Here is a 19827-nt window from a genome sequence, read left to right on the forward strand (position 1 = left end):
CTCCCCGGCTTCTCCTGGTGGCCTGAGCGACGGAAATCCATCTCTGTCCGACCCTTCCACGCCTCGGGGTGCCTCCCCGCTCGGGCCGGGCAGTGCCGCGGGCTCGGGGGCAGCGGCGTCTGGGGGTCTCGGGCTGGGGCTGGGGGGCCGCAGCGCCGCCTCGTCCTCGGTCTCCTTCTCCCCTGGTGGCGGCGGTGGCGGGGCTGCGGCAGCCGCTGCCGCCGCCTGCCGGGGCATGTCGTGGACGCCGGCCGAGACGAACGCGCTCATCGCAGTATGGGGCAACGAGCGGCTGGTGGAGGCGCGGTACCAGCAGCTGGAGGGAGCCGGCACGGTGTTCGGCAGCAAGGCCCCTGGGCCAGCCATGTACGAGCGCGTGTCCCGGGCCCTGGCCGAGCTGGGCTACGAGCGGACCCCTTCCCAGTGCCGGGAGCGCATCAAGGTAACCGGCCGCCCGGCCTGGGGCAGCGAACCAGAGGCAGAGAGAAGGCGGGGGATCGGGCCTCGGGGGCGGGGGCCGGTCCGAGCGCAGGGCTCCCCTCCGGGGCCCGGTGGGCGATTCGCATCTCCTCCGCCTTTTTCTTCTTTCCCTGGGAAGGGGGCTTTTTCCCAGATGGCCGCCAGCCCGTAGGTTTCCTGAGTTTGAAGTTGGGCGTGCCTGCCGCCGCCCCTCTTTCTTGCCAATTGATGTTCTTACGCTCTGAAGTTGGTAGTTTCTCATTGTGCGCTGTGCGGCAGTTACCGTGTCACTGGCGCCTCTCGCCCCCACCGCCGGGGCCCCTCGCTTTGTTCCAGGCTGAAGGGCTCCCAGGCCGAGGCTTACCAGCCGGGGCGGAATTAAGGAAGGATAGAAGAGGGGGGCCGGTGAGCCCTCAGTTTAGGAATTTTTCAAATGAGTGGCAGTGCAGAGCCACGCAAAAAGCGCCTTTGGACGACTGGCCTTTGTGTCAGTCGCCTGGCTTTTTTAAGTTGAGCTTCGAAGGATAAGACTTGAGATGCTTTGGAGAATTGAAGAGGCTTGATTGTAGTCAGATAGTGTATTGTTATCATGGAGTTAGGGGCGCAATTAAAGTTAGCCTGGCTGAGAGTTGGTCTGGAATTTGTGGAGTGTTGATGCCTCCAGAGTTAGGTTGGCTTGAGGCCCTTCTATGCTTCTGACTAAGCTCCTTCACGAAAGCCAGTTTTTCCCTCCTTTAGTTATTGTGCCGGATGTGGTGAAAAGTAAAGCTCTCAGTGTGCAGCTGGCTGTCTTTGTGGATCTGAGTGTTTAGAGATTAATTTGGGGTAGAAATTTTCATCACCAGCCAGGTTATCTTTTCGTTGTTTGTTTTGATTTTAATCTGGGCTTTCAGATTTGTACTATTGGCAGATAGGGAGTTGTCTTTTAGGTAGGCTAGTACCGCTGTCATAGCGTCTGCTGAAAGATTCTGGTAGGAATCTTTCTCCCAGTTTTCAATGAACTACTTCTTGTTTATAGTCATAGTATATGTGTACTTCTTCAGTGTTAGGGATGGTACTTTTTACCCCTGAGCTCCTTGAGGGGTAAAAACCCAGTGAGAACAGTCGCAATTACACTAACAGAGGAGATTGTTCCAAAGCTGGAGAGGTCTTGGCTCAAGTAGTGTTCATCCCCGGACATTGTTGGTTAGAAAATTTGGTCCAGAAACTAAGCTGTTTCAAACTTCTTGACTGTCATTCAGGGAATTTAGCACCCATTTCTCAATTATAAAATTGAATTGGTTTACTTGATAATGTTTACCTTTAGGTCTTCTGATGGTCCTCTCTTTTTTTTACTCCCTTAACAAGGGTGTCATTAAAGTAGTAGTTTATAGACAGTGTTAAAGTAGTAGCTAATAGTAGCCACTGTGTTCTGAATCTCATTCATTGTTCCGTTAAAGAATAGAGTTATAAATTCAATTTCAAGGTCATTAAGGTTAAATTTCTGGGAACTTTTGCTCCAGGCTGGTTAGCATCCACCCAAGAATTTTTCGTGAGGTTAGAAGTGTACTTAGGCATTTGTAACTGTTTTATGGCTTGATTGATTTTTGTCCATAGAAATTTCCTAATCAGAAGGGAAAAGTGTTGTGCAATCAAAACCTCACTGAATATAAATCTCCATGAAACTGTTTCTCAAACAACCAGAAATATCTGGTTGGGTTGCATCTTTGTCCACTTATGAGAAGCATAACAAAGCAAGGAAAGGAGATTGAGCTGCTCTGAAGAATTTTTTTTGAAATTTTTTAAATGTTTATTTATTTTGAGAGAGAGCATGAGCAGAGGAGGGGCAGAGAGAGAGAATCCCAAGCAAGCTTCATGCTGTCAGAGCAGAGCCTGAAGCAGGGCTCAAACTCACAAACTATGAGAGATCATGACCTGAGCCGAAATCAAGAGTCAGTCAGATGCTTAACCGACGGAGCCACCCAGGCGCCTCCTCTGAAGAATTTTTAAAAGAGGATCGTTTGCCCATTTTCCAACAGATAAGACCAAATTGACCTCAAGCTCTTAGAATATTTTGAGAACATGTTGATGACAGTGGATTCTCTGATCAACAGTTGTAGGTGACAAGGAGGGCATGTAACTGTGTACATGTTTTTTTCTCTAGTTGTTAAGTGATTTCAACCAAGGAACCAGATTTCTTCATTAACAATGTTGGTCTTTCCGGCCTGAATTATAAGCTCTATAAGGACAGGTTCTGGTTTCTCTTATTCACTGCTATATTTCCAGTGCCTAGCACATTGTAGACACTGGGTACATATTTATTAAATTTACCAAATAAAGTCTAGAAGGAGAACTTTGGAAAGTATAGAGATCTTGAGTAGTGTTACTCAAACTTTAATCAAAAGACATAGACTTTAAAACCCAGTTTGAAAAATTTTGCATTGAAAACTAAGCTTTGTCCCTCTGGAAGACTTCTTGTGAATGTAAATTCAAGCACAGAAGCAAATGTCGTCAATGAGATCATAACCTTACACAGTAATGAGGTGGATGTCCAAGTAATCTGGAATATGTTTATGAAAATGAAAACACAACTTTAAAAAATTCTCAGAGAGTCTCAGGTACCTGAAAATAAATCTTTAGATCCCAGTTTCAGAATTGCCTATTAAGAATGAGTAATTCAGAAATCTCTTCTTCCTTTTTTAAAAGTTTATTTATTTACTTTTGAGAGAAAGGAAGGAGAGAGAGAATCCCAAGCAGCCTCCATGTTGTCAGCCTGGAGCCCAGCTCAGGGCTCACTCTCATAAACTGTGAGATCTTGACCTGAGCCAATATCAAGAGTTGGACGCTCCCCAACTGAGCCATCCAGGCACAACCAGAAAACTCTTCTTTTACTTTATTGTGAGCACTGCAAAAAGAAATTCAACTATCTTTTGTGCTTTGAATTTTACAGAATAGAAAAAGTACAGTAAGATACGGACCATGAAGAACTTCTCGTACAGACTGATGTGCTCACTTAAATGTTAACTCATGTCAGAGGGTCACAGGGAAGGAACATCAATCATGTGTGTCCATTAAATTTTTGGCTCAGTGCATTTGAAATAGTTATTAAATGCAATTGTGAAAACTCAATAAATAGTTTTTTCTTCTAAGGTTGAAAGGAGGGAAGACCTATATAAGAACTTCGGTTTTTCCGGAAACATTCCTTTAATCATAGTTGCAGCATGTTGCAGTAGAAGCCTTCATCTCATCACAAGAAGGCATCAGGAAACTGAGGAGTCCCATCCCAACCTCTTCCCTGGCTGCCTTCCTGAATAACCTGAAAACACATCCCTTCCTTTTTCTGGACTGTGTTTTAGACTTCTTATCTATTGAAATTGTAAATTTTGAAATTAATAGCTCTTGGATTTTGCTACCAAAGTACTCTTTTTGAATGCTATCCAAGTGAATATGTATGTGTCTAAGTGCACAAGATTTTAGCTTAAAGTCAGATATAAACATTTGTTCATTGCTGCAAAGAGTTTCATTTTGAAGTCCGACATGTCCTTTAATTGGTATTTGTCAGTCATTTGGATGAAATGGATGTGTTTGAGACTGCCGTACTGCACAGATTACTGTTTGGTTCTGAAGTTTTGTTGCTTTCTTTGTTTGCCAGAAGACAATTCATCCACTAACAATTCCAGCCTAATTTTGGAGCCAGATAAACACATGGGTGGTTTTCTGTCTGGTCATTGCATGATTTTTCTTATTCTGTAGGCCTTTTCATCATATCTCCATTCACCAAATAACTTGAGTGCTTACTGTGTGCAGGGCTGCATGCTAGATGTTAGGATAAATAAAAGGATTGTAATACACAGTCCAAGAGCTTACAGTGGAGCAGAAGTCCGTATACACACATCAAAGAGTTAAAAGCTGGACAGCACAGGGGATGGTATGTGATGCAGTATTTGATTAAGTGTCATATGACTACAGCAGACAAGAAGTGTGATGACTTCAAAGGAAGGAGAGATCTCATCACAGTCCATACTGTAGTAGTTGAAAGATCTATCCAGACTTGGCATTCATGAAAGCATTCACTTCTGAGCCAGATGCTGTATTCACACTTTAGTCAGTTAATCTGATGCACTGCAAAACTCATTCTCAAGTCCCATATTTTTGGGTGTTCTCCAAAAATTTGCCTCTTGAGAGTTGGCTTTATGTCTTTGAAACAGATGTGTGCTTCTAGCTCTGCCTCGAGATTAAATGCAAGGTGATTGTATGACCTAAAAAGCTTGTCTTTGCTGGATCAGTACTGGTGGCTCATCAGACAAATTTAAAAGTGGTAGGGAGTCTTCTGCCTAGCAACCAAAATGATCAGTGTTTTAGGGATAATGCTTAGATTTATTCATCAGTAATTGCTATAATCTTTAGAACAAATTTCATGCTTTAGCAGACAAATTACGTATAGTCCCATTTGGTCTTTCATTCTAGCTCTCAAGCTTTGTCATTTGTGAGAACCAATAAGGTAAAGATGGCCTGAAGCCAGCAGATACCTGTGTCCCTGTGGACAAGACATGCCCTCTGTACTGTCATTGAAAGATTTCTGAGAAATACAGTATACCACTCAAATCGTTTGCAAGAAAGATTTGGCCAGATTGATTTGCTTCCATCTTTTACATATTCTGTTTCTGTTGTTCCCATGCCACTGTCATCCAGAGGCTTGTGTGTTCCAGAATGCTTGCCTGCTTGTGAGTCTGATAGAGGCTTGATGTGTATCTTAAAGGAATAGACCATCTCGGACTACCGACCATACACTTACAGTCTTTCAGTTTAGGAGGTAAGGGTCTATTAAGCATGTGTTAAAATTTTGGATAAATAGTCTTCTGAGTTTATTTCTTGGCATTTTGGGCAATCTAGTGAAGAGTGGAATGAAATTATTATGGATCCTTAGCTAAGAGGATACATGAAAGGAAAAAGGAATTTAGAAAGCACGTGGGACCAACAATGTTGTGTAATAAAACTTTCTGTGACGATGGACATGTTCTGTATCTAACACAATTCAGTGTGATGGCCACCAGTCACTTGTGGCTGTTGAAACCTTGGAATGTGACTAGTGTGACCAAGGGACTGAATTTTAAATTATGTTTCATTTTAATTAATTTAATTTTAAATTATAAATGCCTTATGTGGTTAGTGGCCACCATATTGAACAGTGCAGGTAAAAAGTTGTTATTTGGAGTGTTAAAGAAGTCTGTTTCTCTTAGCTACATCGTCAAACCTTTAGGGGAAGCTCAAAGTTCCTTTTTCTTGCTCTGCCTGTCTCTTTACCCCTGAATAGGATGAACCTTGATAAAAGTCAAGAAAAATGGTCCACCCTACTAGGGAGGAAGGGCTTTTAAGTGCAAAGAATAAAGTGTTATAATCTCAGTTAGCTAGGGCAAACAGTGTGATGTTCTTGATTTTCTAGGACAATGCTGTCTGATAGAACTTTCTGTGATACGAGTGCCCTGTTGCCTCCACTTCCTGTCAGCCGCTGAACAATAGCCACTAGCCACAGGTGGTTATTGAACACGTCAACTGTGGCTAGTATGACTGTGAAACTGAATTTTTAATTTTATTTAACTTTATTTAATTTTAATTAATTTTAATTTAAATAGTCATATGTGTGTAGCCGGTCGCTATTGAATTGGCCAGAACAGCTTTGGAATAATATTCAAACTTTTTTGTTTATGTGCCCCCAAAAGACTTTTTGTACTCTCTTGAACATTTTAAAATGGACATTAAAATTTTTTCATTACATGTAAAAGTTTACAGGAAGTTAATAGGATATAGGAAATATTAGATCTAGTATGGGATAAATAAAATGAGGATTGGCTATAAAAATGTACTTAGTGATGTACTGTGAATCTGAAAAATCCATGTAAAATTCCTATCTGTAGATTTTATCATGATCAGACAATATTCCACTTACATTAAAAAAGAAAAAAAAAAACCATAATATCCCTAACCTATATTGCTTTGGTTATTCTAAATTCAGGGGCCAAGCTTTACACATAAGAAATACATGCCAGCTACAAGTGCCAGGAATCCCTACGGTTTTATGATGCCTTGATTAATCATGAAAGAGTAGGAATACCCCCGTGGAAGGCCACTGCTTTAGAACTCTGAGCATCTTTCTGATATCTTTCTTGGCGGGCGTAGTGGGACTGGACCCTTGAATTCCAGTGCCCTTAGGAAGCAGGAGAAAGATGTGGAGCTTAACTCTTGGCTAAAGTGCAAGAATCCGTGGGAGGATTTGGAGATCTTACCCATTCCCTTTCATCAGACTCAGCTGACAGATTCATCACAGGGTTTCTGCAAATTCTAAGGTCTGATACAGGGATGTGCTTTTTTTTTTTTTTTTTTGGTTCACCCAGATATTTGAGTGCCTTGTGCAGTAGGTCCTAGAAATGCAGCAGTGTACCGTTTACCTTCAGGGTGTCCACCTTCCAGTGAAAGAGTCAGACTACAAAACCATTGATTACAGTAGTGTGAGCAAGGTCTGTGTGTGACATGTTGACATTAAGCTCATGGTGCTTCAGGCGCACACAGGAAAGGCACGTCATCATGGGCTTTCAGGAGGTGGATCCTGAAGGTAAAGTGGGACTTACCTGAGTAGAAGAGGGTAGAGAGAGATGAGCAGTTGGGGTAAAAGACCGGAGGCAGCATAACCTAGAACAGTGCAAACTGCCAGTATAGTAAAATCAATTTTGTTCAAGAATCTTAAACTGGAAACATCCAAATACTGCAGTTCCAGAAAATTTATAAGTGACTATTCTTTTCCCCCTTCTATTCCCCCATGGTCTTCAGTTAAGTTTCTCAAGATCCACATAGGAGTGAAAACATGATATCTGGCTTTCTCTGACTGACTTATTTCACTCACAGAAAATTTATAAGAGGTAAGCTATTTAAAAAGACATCCCTTTGGGGCAACTGGGTGGCTCAGTCAGTTAAGTGTCTAATTTCCTGCTATCAGCTCAGGTCTGGATCTCAGCGTCATGAGTTCAAACCTCATGTTGGGCTCTGAACTGGGTATGAAGCCTACTTAAAATTAATTAATCAAGAAGTCATGCCTTTCAGTTGAAGAACAATTTGCTGTAATGCATGGCATTTGGTGAAGGTCTGGCTTAGGATCTACAAGTGATTCATTAGAAGTGTCTTAAGGAAGCAAGAAAAGGTGGAGCAAATAGTTCTGGAACAACAGTATCGTGGGTGTACCAATTCTAGACAATTGATATGTTTTCATAAATAACCTTTTTATAGTGTTGGATTGTAGTTGTGCAAATATCTGTTACATATCTCATTCTTATATACTGGAATGAAAAACCAAAACAATGCATCTTTTGACCATACACTAAGAAGAAATATATTTCACCCTGTGGCCTAATACTTACATAGTATATATGTGTGACTGAAACATTTTCACAAAATAGTAATGATTGTATCTAACCCTTCTGTAACATTTATTATGTGCCATGCACTGTTCTAAGTGCTTTACAGGTATTCATTTATTTAATTCACAAAAATGATACTCTACTGAACTATGTGCAGTACACTCTGGTATGTTCCATTATATTTGAGCACAGCTAATCTAGGTCTAGAACCACTAGGTCATATGTCCTCTTGAGTATCATAAGTATACAGCACATGAATGCACCCAGCGTATTGCCTGTACCTGGTAGGCTCTTCCTCCAGCCTCCTCCCTACATCTTCCTCTTCCCCCCGCTCCCCCACCTCCGCCCCCCCAGGACTTAGCAGCATTGCCTCTGTCCCTCTGGTACCTCTCATCCTTCCCTACACCAGCCTTACCTCATTTGTCTCCAGGCGTTCCCTCACTTAAAACTGATGTAAAGAAAACTTGGGCGGATGGGGGTGCCTGCTCCCACTGGTATTGGGCAGCTGGCTTACTCCTTGGGGACTGGCAGCTCAGGGTCACATTGGTCCCCACACGGAGCACACCCAGGAGTCAGCTGGATGGAGGAGCTCCCTGGGGGCTGGGGAGCTATTGCAAAGTGTGTGCTTCTCACTTACCCAGCACACTGAGTTCTAAAGTTATGCTGCTGTGGTTCCTGCTTATGCCTTGATGGTCTTGCACATTCACAGAGCAGCGGTAGGACCCAGAGTCTTTCTCCCAGAGGCCCTGCAGCCTCAGTGACACATTGTGGGAGGGCATGGAGTAGACCAGGGACACCCCAGGTTTGCTTGACGTAATCCCGCTGATGTAGGCCAACACCTGGTGTGGGGCACAGCGCCTCCCGGTTATTACATGTGTGCGCTGTGCCTGAGGGCTCAGCTGATCCCCTCCCCCACGCTGGCAGTCTTCAAGTGTCCCTCCCCTGTACTCATCCCCTCTCACCTGTACCTGCTCCCCATTCAGCCCGTTCTCCCTAGCCACCCTCACTGTCCCTGGGTCCTCTTTACCACAACACTCCTTGATCCCTTGTGCATTGTCCCTTCATCTCTCACTTGGGTACTTAGAAAGGTGGTCACAACCTACTAAAATTGACTTCCCAGCACAGCCCACTAGTGGGCCATAACCTGCAGTTAGATAAAAGAAAATTGATACTGAGGTGACATAAGTTTTTTTCAGTCGTTGTGCTCTTTTAGGTTTAAGGCATCAAAACTTCAGAAACATAATTAATTTGGAGCAGGTCATGTCCCCAGTATTCTGGCGAAATGTTTTATATGGTGTAGTTCTAGATAGCTGGAGCCTGGGGTTAGAGGGAAGAGGGTGAAAGGAGGGGAGAAGTGATAAGAAGTGAGACTGGAGACCTACACAAGCGGTGAGATGAGGTACTAAGGAGTGTAGACTTTACGCTAACCATCTAAGAGCTGTAAGCTGGGGAGTGGACATAGTCTTAGGTCCTAGGGCTGGCTGTAATGTGGAATATGAATTGGAAAGGGTAAGACTGTAAGGACAAAGATCACTCAGAGGCTTCTTGCTTGCAGTAAGTCAGACAAGAGGTATAATAAAACAGTGGCCATGAAAACAGAGAAGACAAACTTCAGATACACTAAAATCAGCAGGGCTGTTTGGGGAATCTGAAAATGTGTTAAATCTTCCACCAGTTTACATAGGATTCTTTGTTGTAGGCCTCAAAGATCATCACGGTGCTTCATAGCCTGTGAGCTTAGAGCTGGTTCTAGAACCCAACGAGATCCAACTAAAATACTATTTTGGCACTGCTTGGTCTGTGGAACTTCTAGGATGTACTCTGGACTCTTGGATTCTTCTCCCTATACTTCAGAAGTAATGATCCTGCCTTCTTTTTTTTCTCTCTCTTTTTTTTCTAACAGTACCACAGGGCAAGAACTAAAATTCACATCTCCGATTTTAGATACTAATTAATTGTCATACAGGCAATCTGAAGTTGTTCATATCGCTAGGCTGAGGTAGAATAGCAGTTTCCTGCCCTTTTTGGGAGGTTATATCTATGTAATGTTTAAAAAAGGTTTAAAAATGGGAGGAAGAATGTCTTGAGTTTCAAAAACAAAGTGCCACAAAGAGCTTTCGCTTTTAAACAGTTGATGGTTAGGATTGTTTTGATAATTAGGTACTCTTTAATCCTGGTTGGGGGGGGTGCTTTTGGGGTGTTCGTGTATCGTGTTCTTCTCTGCCTGCTGTTGACCATTGTAAAAACTTCATTCAGCGTTCAGGATGAATGCTTAACAAATTTGGGCCTAGTATGCATATGTTACAAATTATCTGGAGTTTGTAAACTATGCGGAATCTTCCCCCTGCCGTTCCAAATCATTGGAAAATGTCTGCAAATTGGAAAGAGGCATGTGTCTAAATCTGTTTTAATTCTTACCTGTTGTAGTTGAGAGAGTCCTTGAGTGCCAGTGGGAATACTTTTTTTTCTTGGCACTAATCAAGTGACTGTTCTCTTGTCACTTAGTGGGATGTGTTGTTATTCCTTGGTATAGAATACAAACCTGTGTTTATTCTCAGACATTTTAGGAATAACAGCCATCATTTTCTTTTTATATATGTGCTCTTGGCTGTATTCATAAATTACATATTTTGAGCTACCAAATAATATTTCATTCAATATAAATTGATACAATAGAATGGAAGTTATTTACTTCGATATGCTTTCTAGTTGCCTTTGCTGAGCCTCTGTAAGACTATTTTGTTGTAATAGCCTAAACTTTTGAAACTCACAATATTATTGTTTCTCTACGATCTACCTTCAGATATCATTTATTCAAATAAGTCAATTATGTTTGTAATTGATATTAATAAAACCAGAATAAAGTTCATATCTATCAAAAACTGCTTTTATTATTATTATTTTAAATTTATAGATACTTTCTCTAAATGGGAAGAGCTGGTTTATGATTCAGAAAGAAGAGTGTGATAGGTCAAAAAGTACCTCAGCCTTACATTTGGTCTCTCAACTGCCATATAAAATCTTAAGGAATTTTTATTCATTCATTTATTCATTCATTCGTTGGTTTGTTTAGCAGAAATCCACTGAGCTGCTTCTGCGGGCTGGGCGTTGATGTAGGTGCTGGAGAGACAGCAGTGAACAAAGTCGAACAAAACCCCAGCCTTCAAGGAGCTTATGTTCTGGGAGGAAGCAAGAGGATATTTGAGAATATGCAGTTCAGAACAGTACAATGGAAGGAAATCCTCACATACGCTGTCAGCCTTCACTGACCTTAGAACACTAGAGCTCTTATCTTTCATTATATGTTAGAGATTCCATTTGCCTTTTCTTTATTAAGAATGATTTATATGACTTTATATCTCTTTATTGTGGTATGTCCAATTGTCACTGGGGTTTGCCCCAGCAAGCAGCAAAGTGCAACGTTGTTAATATTCATTCAGTCATTAGATTATGAGCACCCCTGTTCTGCATAACCAGGTAATGTCCCTTCTCTCTTTTGCAAATTAGGAGACATGGTTAATAGTTGGACTTTGAAGCCTCAAAGTTGCATGGTTTTAGAACAGTATAAAATAGTGCTTTTTCCTTTATATAAGTAATATAAACCACATTATAAAATTAAGAGGAAAAATCAAGGGAGAAATTTTAACTTCATAGGAGCGTAACTATGTATCTTTGAAACCCTAATTTTCAAGAAGTGGTGGTGAATCTGATTTTACTTCCAGTAAATTTCCATGTACCAAAAAAGGAATGAGAGGTCTACTACATGTTTTTTATTCCATTGAACTCCATAAAAATATATGGGTCATTCATACTTCACTGTTTGTCTGCCTATGGCTTCTTATAAGCAGACTGCCCCATGTGTGAGGCCTGTTAGTTAAGATTCGTTGTTTCCCCTTTCGTTTATATGACAGTGTTAGTCATCATATTCTTGCTAGGACTACAAACCTTTTTAAATGGTTAGATGATTGGCTTTTATAAAGAGGAAATAAGAGCAAAAAGTTGAAGAAGCTATGCTAGTATAGCCAGGTTTTTCTGAAACTTGAGTAATCTAAAGCATGTTCATACAACAATGTTACCTGATATGTAACAAACCTAAATCTAGGTTTACGCTTATAGATCTCATGTGTTATCAAACAAAAATAACTGTAAAATACTTTTACATACTAATAAAACTAAAAAAATCAAGCTAGCATTCTTTTTTTTTTTAACTTTTTTTTTTTAATGTTTTATTTATTTTTGATACAGAGAGAGACAGAGCATGAGAGAGGGAGGGGCAGAGAGAGAAGGAGACACAGAACCGGAAGCAGGCTCCAGGCTCTGAGCTGGCTGTCAGCACAGAGCCTGACGCGGGGCTCGAACCCACGAACGTGAGATCTGACCTGAGCTGAAGCCGGAGGCTTAACCGACTGAGCCACCCAGGCGCCCCAAGCTAGCATTCTTTTAACATGAGATGATGTGGTTTAGCTGAAACTTGCTTTCCAAACGAGATTCCGGTACTGACTGCTCCAGTTTGTTATTCCTGCCATGGGCTTTGTGATAAAATTTGGGGTTCACCATTCCCTACTTGAACTAACCTTCATTCATAAATGGTCTCCATGTGGCTTGACTATTATTTTTGTAACAGTCAAAATGGCTAACATTTATTGAGTACAAGCTGTTAGGCAGACACTGTTTTACGTGCTTTGTTTGTATTTTTTTCATTAAACACTGAGCAAATCTGTGATGGAGGCACTGCTATAAACCCCATTTAACAGATGGAGAAATTGAGGCACAGTGAGATTAACTCATATAATGTCACAAGCTAGCAGGTGGTGAAGTTGGATTGAGCAGTCTGTCTTCATGCTCTTGATCTCTTGTTTATATTGCCCCTTTTTGAACCATCAACCCACCTTTGAAAAATGTTGACAATTGAAGTAAGATTTTGGCAACAATGTGAATATAAACAGTCCAGTGCAATAGCAAAAACAGAGCAACATAGATGGATGTTATTATGCTCATACATGTTACTTCTCCTAGAAGGAAAAACACAGGTTTTAAAAATTCTTGCAGATAATTCATGGTGTCCTGAAATTATAAACACATGAAGTCCCAAGGAAGAGTTGACAACAGGCATCAAAACATGAATAAGGCTTTTATTGTCCAAGATTCACTTCACTCAAATCTTTATATAAATGATGGTATTTATTGAACTACCAACTCCTCTTCAAGTACGTTTGAATTACAGAAGGAATTTACAAAGTAGAAGTACTTTTTTGGCAGTAAAAGCAGGTTAAGGAAGTGGCTTGCTTACCAAAAGGAGGCCATAGAGCATCCATTACCTATGCCTAGGTGTTCTTAGAGATGACGGAAGATGAGATGGGCTGTTTATAATGTATAATGTAAACATACCCCAAAAAAGGTATATGCATATGAAGAAAGCTAAAAATAGAATCAGAAAATAAGAAATCGGAAAGTGCAGTGAGTAACCCAGGTAAATATAATTACATTCGCTAAATATTAAAATGAGCTGTGAACTTCCTGGTGACAATGGCAAAAAGGTAAATACAGTGACTTTCTATGCTTTTCAGTGTTTGTTGAAGAGAGGAGTACCAGATCCTAGTTTTGAAACCTAAATTTACATTAAAGAAGTTCTGATAGTGACCTTGGATAATAAGTAAGCTCTTACCTTTCCTTAGCTCTCTATTCAGTTAAATCGGGATCCATCACTGTCTTCCGCATACATGTGATACAGTCCCCAGGCCCCTCCTCCGGGAGTGAGACACCAGTCAGTACCCACCTCCTCCCCCAGCTGTTTGCAGCAATGATTGGTGACAGCTTCCAGTTGAATACCTTTGCCCAAGGAAGCTGTCTCCCCCGAGGTCAGGCTCCCTCTCCAGGGGCAGCCTGAATCCAGTGACTGGTCCTTGCGCCAGGTCAGGACAGCTCTGAAGTTTCATCCAGTTTCCACACCTCACTTTGGGTTAGCTGAGGCCTTTGCTGCAACTGTGTCTTCCTTCAACGTCTTCGCCTGCCCAACCCTGTTCAGGTCAGTCTCTCACAGGTGTTCGTTCTTGAGAGCCGTTCCCAGTAAGCCTGCCTCACACACTCCTCAGACTTTCCTGGGACTCCGTCTTTTAGCATTAAAGTAAAACTTAGGAATAATAAATATAAACTGCTTAGCCCATCTCCGCACAAGGTAGTTACGGTTTTTACCTTCGTTGCGCAGGACATTAAGCCACATATGGAAAATATTTGATTTTTGTAGACAGTGCATTTTTCATATGGCTATTGCTTTTAGCAGTCCTCGTAAAGGTAAGAGTAAAATACAAAACTGTTACTTAATGAGCTATAAAAGTGTTAACGATTGCCTGAATTTTTTTCTAACCACTTTCTAAATAAGTTCAGGTTACCGACAGGCAGATGCATACACTTAAAACATGCTTATTTTCAGGTTTTTCATAGAAAGGGTATTTGTCAGTATATGAAGACGAGTTCTTTTCATGCATTTATGATCTGTAGTTTATAGCATGTAAATGCGAAAAAAGCCCACTGATAACATGAGCAGTGGATTAACATATTTTGTATTTATATGTATTCTATAATGTGTTCTTAGAATATGCTAGAGAAAAGAAAACGTTAAGACGATCATAAGGAGAAAACATTTACAGTAATGTATTTATCAAAAAAAAATCCACGTGTAAGTGGACCCTTGTAGTTCAAATCTGTGGGTGTTCAGGGGTCAACTTTAGGTCAATATTTACCTTTTTTAAAAACAACTGACTGACTGAGTCTTGACCCATATTCAGGCAAGACTAATGTTCGTACCCAGATACCTTGATGGAGGATTTCTAATAACCTTACTTTTTAGATGATTTTACCCAGATGTCACAGTCACATATGTAAAAATTACTAATGGAAGAAATTTTTATGATGATCTTTTCATTATAGATGGTAGTTTTTACTAAAAAAAAAAAGAAAAAGACACAAAGCTTTCGTGGTTTCCATAAAAGGAATAAAGTGACCTCCTGTTTTGGAGGGGGTGGGGTAAGTGCTCTGCACCATTTCCCTTTTAAACACTGGTCTTATCACCAGTAGGAAGTACTGTGTTTGGGAAGGAATACGATGTAATGGTAAAGCTGTGTGAGATGTTATTGTAATGTGCGTGTGCATGTATGTATCTGCATGCGTAGTCCTTTAATTTTAGACATGGTTGATTATGGACCGATTAGTGTACAATTCAGGATATTTGTGTGGGAGGCCTTTAAAGGTGAATGATTCTCCCCTGCTGTCCTAGAAATATTTTAGGTAATTCTCAAATACATTTTTTTTTTTTTTAGTTCTCCTATTTTAGTAAAAGTTAACATTTTAAATAAATATTATCTGAATAGCACTTTGAGATGGTGCCCAGGGTGTGAAGTACTGAGGAAAATTCAACAGAAATGCTAATACAGCAACTTCAGAGGTGATGTAGGAGGTCAGATGAGAATAACCTGTCGAATCCAGGATAATTCTTTACCAGACAACTGATTTTCCCCCCATTTAGATGGGGAGAGGTTGTAGACAAATAGTGCTATCTGACTGTCTTTGATAACTGTAACTAACTATCTGTTGTTGGTTTGTCTGAAATAGTTAAATAGTTTGCTAAAGCCCTAATGTTTTGGCTGTCTTCATGCCTGGAAGGATTCTTGTATCCCAAAGAAGTCCTTAAACATGACTCCGCTTACTAGGTATGGCTTTTATGGTGTTCCTGCCAAGAGGAGATAATGGTTTACCTACAGCATAGGGTTAAAAACTTTATGGTCATATGAATATAGCTCCTTGAGCAATGGAAGGTGTTTGTTCTTGACAATGAGTGTTGTCCTCTTGGAGGGTTTTTTTTTTTCATCATAATCTGAATGGACAAGACCCTCACCAGCTAGCACTGGAGGAGCCTAGAAAACTTGGAGGAGTTGATCCTCACTGAGAATCAAAATTTCCTGAATTCTTTGTTCCACGCAAGAATCTCTCCCTCATGAAGACAGTACTGACCAGTTGTAGACACGAAAGTGAGTCGTTCATAGCCAGATTCGGAATGCAGTGTGAGCTGATAGAATTCAGTCCTGGACAGTTCCCCAGAGACTGGGGCTCCAGAGAGGTAAGATCTCTTGGTTTCTGGTGGTCATCCTTCTGTTTGACCCTATCGGAATCCAGGAAACAATTGAGTCTTTTTCCTTTTCTATCTCTGACAGAACTCTATATCCTTGAATATCTTAATTTATTTAATGTGTAAGGCATAAGAAATAATAAAATCTGGACAGAGCAACAGAGCTCTGGTTGGCAGGTGGCCCCAAGAAAAATATCACAAGAATGGTAGATCTTTTTAAAGTAGCCTGGCCTTCTGCAGTTATTCCCTTTGTCACAAAGGGAATTTGCTTTGCTAATTAGAGCTGTATCTATGTTTGATGCCATTTTCTGTGCCTGGTTTTTTCGAGTAGGAGCCTTACCTACCTTAGATTTATTGATTCTGTAAATATAATCCACCATTGTGGTTAAACAATGAGTTTCCTGATTTTCTTTGCTAAGAAAAAAATTGATCTTCTTGCTAGTGATTTTACAATGTGAAAATTACCTTAATTTATTTATTTATTTAATAAATGTATATTGAACCCTTATGGGATAGGCACTCTTTTGGGCTCAGAGAAACAGAGAACTAGGCAGACATACCTAGTTCCTACCTCATAGAGTTGATGATCTAGTGGAGTAGTTCTCTTACAAAGCATTCACTTTATATATGAGTGGCATTTGGTTTTAGGGGGTTGTTTTGTTTGTTTTGCCAAATCCCCTTTGAAGAAATACTTGTCTCAGGGCCTTGCCTCCTCATTTGTTAAGTGAGGAAGGTTGACTCTATGATCTCTGAGGTTCTTTTCCATTCAAAACATCCATAATATTTTGGAAGTTTGGAACCCAGTTTGCTCTTAGAGTCTTAGGCAGCTCCATCCCCCCACCCCGGTCAATGAGTAGATTATGTAAGAGAGATATTTGGCAAGGATAGTGCCCTAGACAGATAGGCATAGTATTGGTGCTGCAGGAAAGTCAAATGAGTTAAGGACAAAGTTTGAGGGTTATTTTTTTCAGTAATGAAGACATTGCTGACCACGATATGAACAATTTTGGCAGAATAATAGATCAGACTTAGCCCATTGGGTTAAGGATTGAATTAGTGTAGGCATTGCGTATTCCTTCGAGACCCTTTGGTCTTTAGGCAGTATTAAAATGGGAAGATGCCAGAGCTTAGCCATTGTGACTACTAAGGAAAGTAGTCGAGACTTCCTTTCCTATGCTTGTTTCTAGATGTGTAAATCTCCCTTAGATAATTTATGTAGCATCTATATTGATAAGTGACTCACATAATGAATGGTCAAGTATTATGTGATTCAGTTGGAACAGATAATCAGCATAATTTATGAGTCATTTAATATTGCTCAGTTTCCACTTCAGGAAGACTTCTTCCCCAGCAGGTGGAAGAAAACCTGCTATATTATTGTGAAGAGTAAATTGATATCCTTGTATGTTTTTACTGCTAGGAATTGTTTCTTTCAAGAAGCAGGGGAATATGGCTAGTTTCCCTCTTAAAATATTAATGCTTTATCTGAATGAGCAGGATATGGAGCAAACTGGATAAATTTTACTTAAAATGGTTTTCCCAATCTTTATAGTCTCTTGTCAAACCTAATACAGAAATTAAGTCTACCTTATTTTAGGGCTTATGACTAATACCTGTGATACTCTTATGGAAGAAAACAGCCACATGGTATAGAGCAGTTTTCAACCCAAGATTCTGGCACGGGCTCTTCAGAGTCTGTGTTCTCCTTGAAATTGTATAGAACAGTTTTGTATGTATGTGTTTTTCTGGGGAGGGGATCCATGACCCAAAAAAGTAAAGAACTTCTATTCTGGAGAGGAAAAGGAAAAGGAATATTTAAGAATAAAAAGCTCTCTCGCTTGCCAAAACCTCCCCTGTAGCGCTAAGAACTGGGGGAGTGTGAGGCAAGTGCTATATTTTTGGTTTGGGTTTTCTTTTGTTGGGGTTTAGAGTTGACTGGTTTTGAAGGATGTAAGTGATTGGCAAATCAGTTTGCCAGAGTTTGATGTATAGAAAATAGGTAGTAAATAGGTAGTAAAACTTCTGCTGATAGATAGATTTTGCCTTACGTGACTTCCTAATCATTAGTTCTAGCTTGGTGTAATATACATCTCTACGTAGGAATTTATGCTGTATTCATAATATCCCTCTTACTACGTGTACAAATGTGTTTACTTATTCTCCTACTTAGAGATTTTTTAAATTTTTTAAAATGTTTTTTTTTTAATTTTTTATTTTTCAGAGAGAGAGAGAGAGAGAGACAGTGTGAGCAGGGGAGGGTCAGAGAGAGAGGGGGACATAGAATTCGAAGACAGGCTCCAGGGTCTGAGCTAACTGTCAGCACAGAGCTTGACATGTGGCTCGAACCCACGAACCGTGAGATCATGACCTGAGCCGAAGCTGGTCGCTCAACCAACTGAGCCACCCAGGCGCCCCTAGAGGTTTTTTTTTTAATTTTATTTTCTACCTTTTGTGCTCACAGTAAGAAACTAAAACTAATTAAAGAAATTTTGAGTCTCTAAAAAATAGTGAAATAAACTCAGTGGCTTTTTTTGTTGTTGCCTCATTAACTAAGAACAGCTAGTTGTAACAGTTAAAATAAAGTGGTAACTTTAAAGGAAGAAGATAGATGTATTTCTCAAAGACTTGCTTCAAAATCCACATCTGCTTCGGTTGAGGTATTATTTTTAACTCTTTTATAAACAGCTAGTCATCGGAGATTTGCCCCCAATGTAATTTCCTCTGTCTCTTGTAGAATATAATAAATATGTGATTGTTAAGACTTTGACTGCAAATAAGTATATTCTTTATGGAATCATTTGCGTTAAAAAAAAGCTTAAATTAATCATATCTAGTTTGCAGAGGGTGAAGATCATCTATGTAATCTATTTTGAGTATGGCCAGTTTGACAACTACATTTGAAAACCTGTTTCACTGCTTGTTTTTTCCTATAACATTGTTTCCTGCTGTTATAACTAAGCTGTCTGTCCTGCAGTTGGACTTTTTCATCTGACATCTTAGGCTGATCATGCGAGTGTTTTCTAGACAACACATTTTGGTAGCTGTTTTGCTATGTACTTCCATTCCTCCTTATTATAGACCCTGTTCCACCTGCAATCAGTTCTGTTAGAACGGTGGTTTTGTTGTGGCGATTATGTTATGATTGTATGAAATGGGGCAAATTTTGAGAAAATGAGCCAGTAGCAGAATTGGTTGGCATGTGCCCATATGATTTATTTAGTTTGCTTCCTGCTTTGCCATACCAGGGAAAGATTCAATTCCTCCCACTTCCCGAAAGTCTAAGGGGGGATTGAAGGACATTGAAGTGAAAGGAACCTTATTTTTACCCCCATAGTAGCTTATATATTGTCAGGAAGGGCTGACGAAACCACTGGCCCTACTTACAGATCTTATTTTCCAAGCCTTTCATTATTTTATTTGCCCTTTTCTGAACTCTACAATTTCCCTCTCTTGTAGCTGGTTCGATGCCCAGAACTGAATGCTGTGCTCCAGCTGTGGCCTCACCGGTGCTGAATAGAGAGGAAGAGCCACCTTCATAGCTTACATGTGATTCCTCTGCTTATACAACCCAATACTGGATTTACTTACTTTGGCAAGATAGCTGCATTGTGCACTGTATTCAATGTTACGTGTACTGTAACCTGGGTCTTTCTCTGCATTGCTGCCGTTAAACCCCAATCCTGCCAAACTAAAACTCCCACCTTTGTTTACCTGCCCCCTTCCCCACACACCCCCTCCCCCACATTCATCCACAATGAATGTCTTCTTTACTCTCTCATTTCCTTTCCCTCCAATCTTAAACTTTGGCAAAACTTTCCCTCCGTCTATAAATTATCAGTTGTCAGCCATCTTGTTTTC

The 19827-nt window shown here is 40.4% G+C and overlaps 1 protein-coding gene across 1 annotated transcript; it reads left to right on the plus strand.

Annotated features, from left to right (window-relative positions):
- Nucleotides 1-146: 146 nt before the first annotated feature.
- LOC115306533 (myb/SANT-like DNA-binding domain-containing protein 2) lies at nucleotides 147-19558 on the plus strand. Its single transcript, XM_029956998.1, has 2 exons — nucleotides 147-442; nucleotides 19426-19558. Exons 1-2 carry the CDS (start codon nucleotides 236-238, stop codon nucleotides 19480-19482), a joined length of 264 nt encoding a protein of 87 aa, XP_029812858.1. The 5' UTR covers nucleotides 147-235; the 3' UTR covers nucleotides 19483-19558.
- The last annotated feature ends 269 nt before the right edge of the window (nucleotides 19559-19827 follow it).

Source organism: Suricata suricatta, chromosome 11 (genome assembly GCF_006229205.1).
Source record: "Suricata suricatta isolate VVHF042 chromosome 11, meerkat_22Aug2017_6uvM2_HiC, whole genome shotgun sequence".
Lineage (NCBI taxonomy): Eukaryota > Metazoa > Chordata > Mammalia > Carnivora > Herpestidae > Suricata > Suricata suricatta.

Coding starts and splice junctions, on each gene's coding strand:
- LOC115306533 (XM_029956998.1), top strand. CDS start 236: ATGTCGTGGACGCCGGCCGAGACGAACGCGCTCATCGCAGTATGGGGC. Junction 443..19,425: donor AGTGCCGGGAGCGCATCAAG/GTAACCGGCCGC, acceptor CCTCTCTTGTAG/CTGGTTCGATGCCCAGAACT.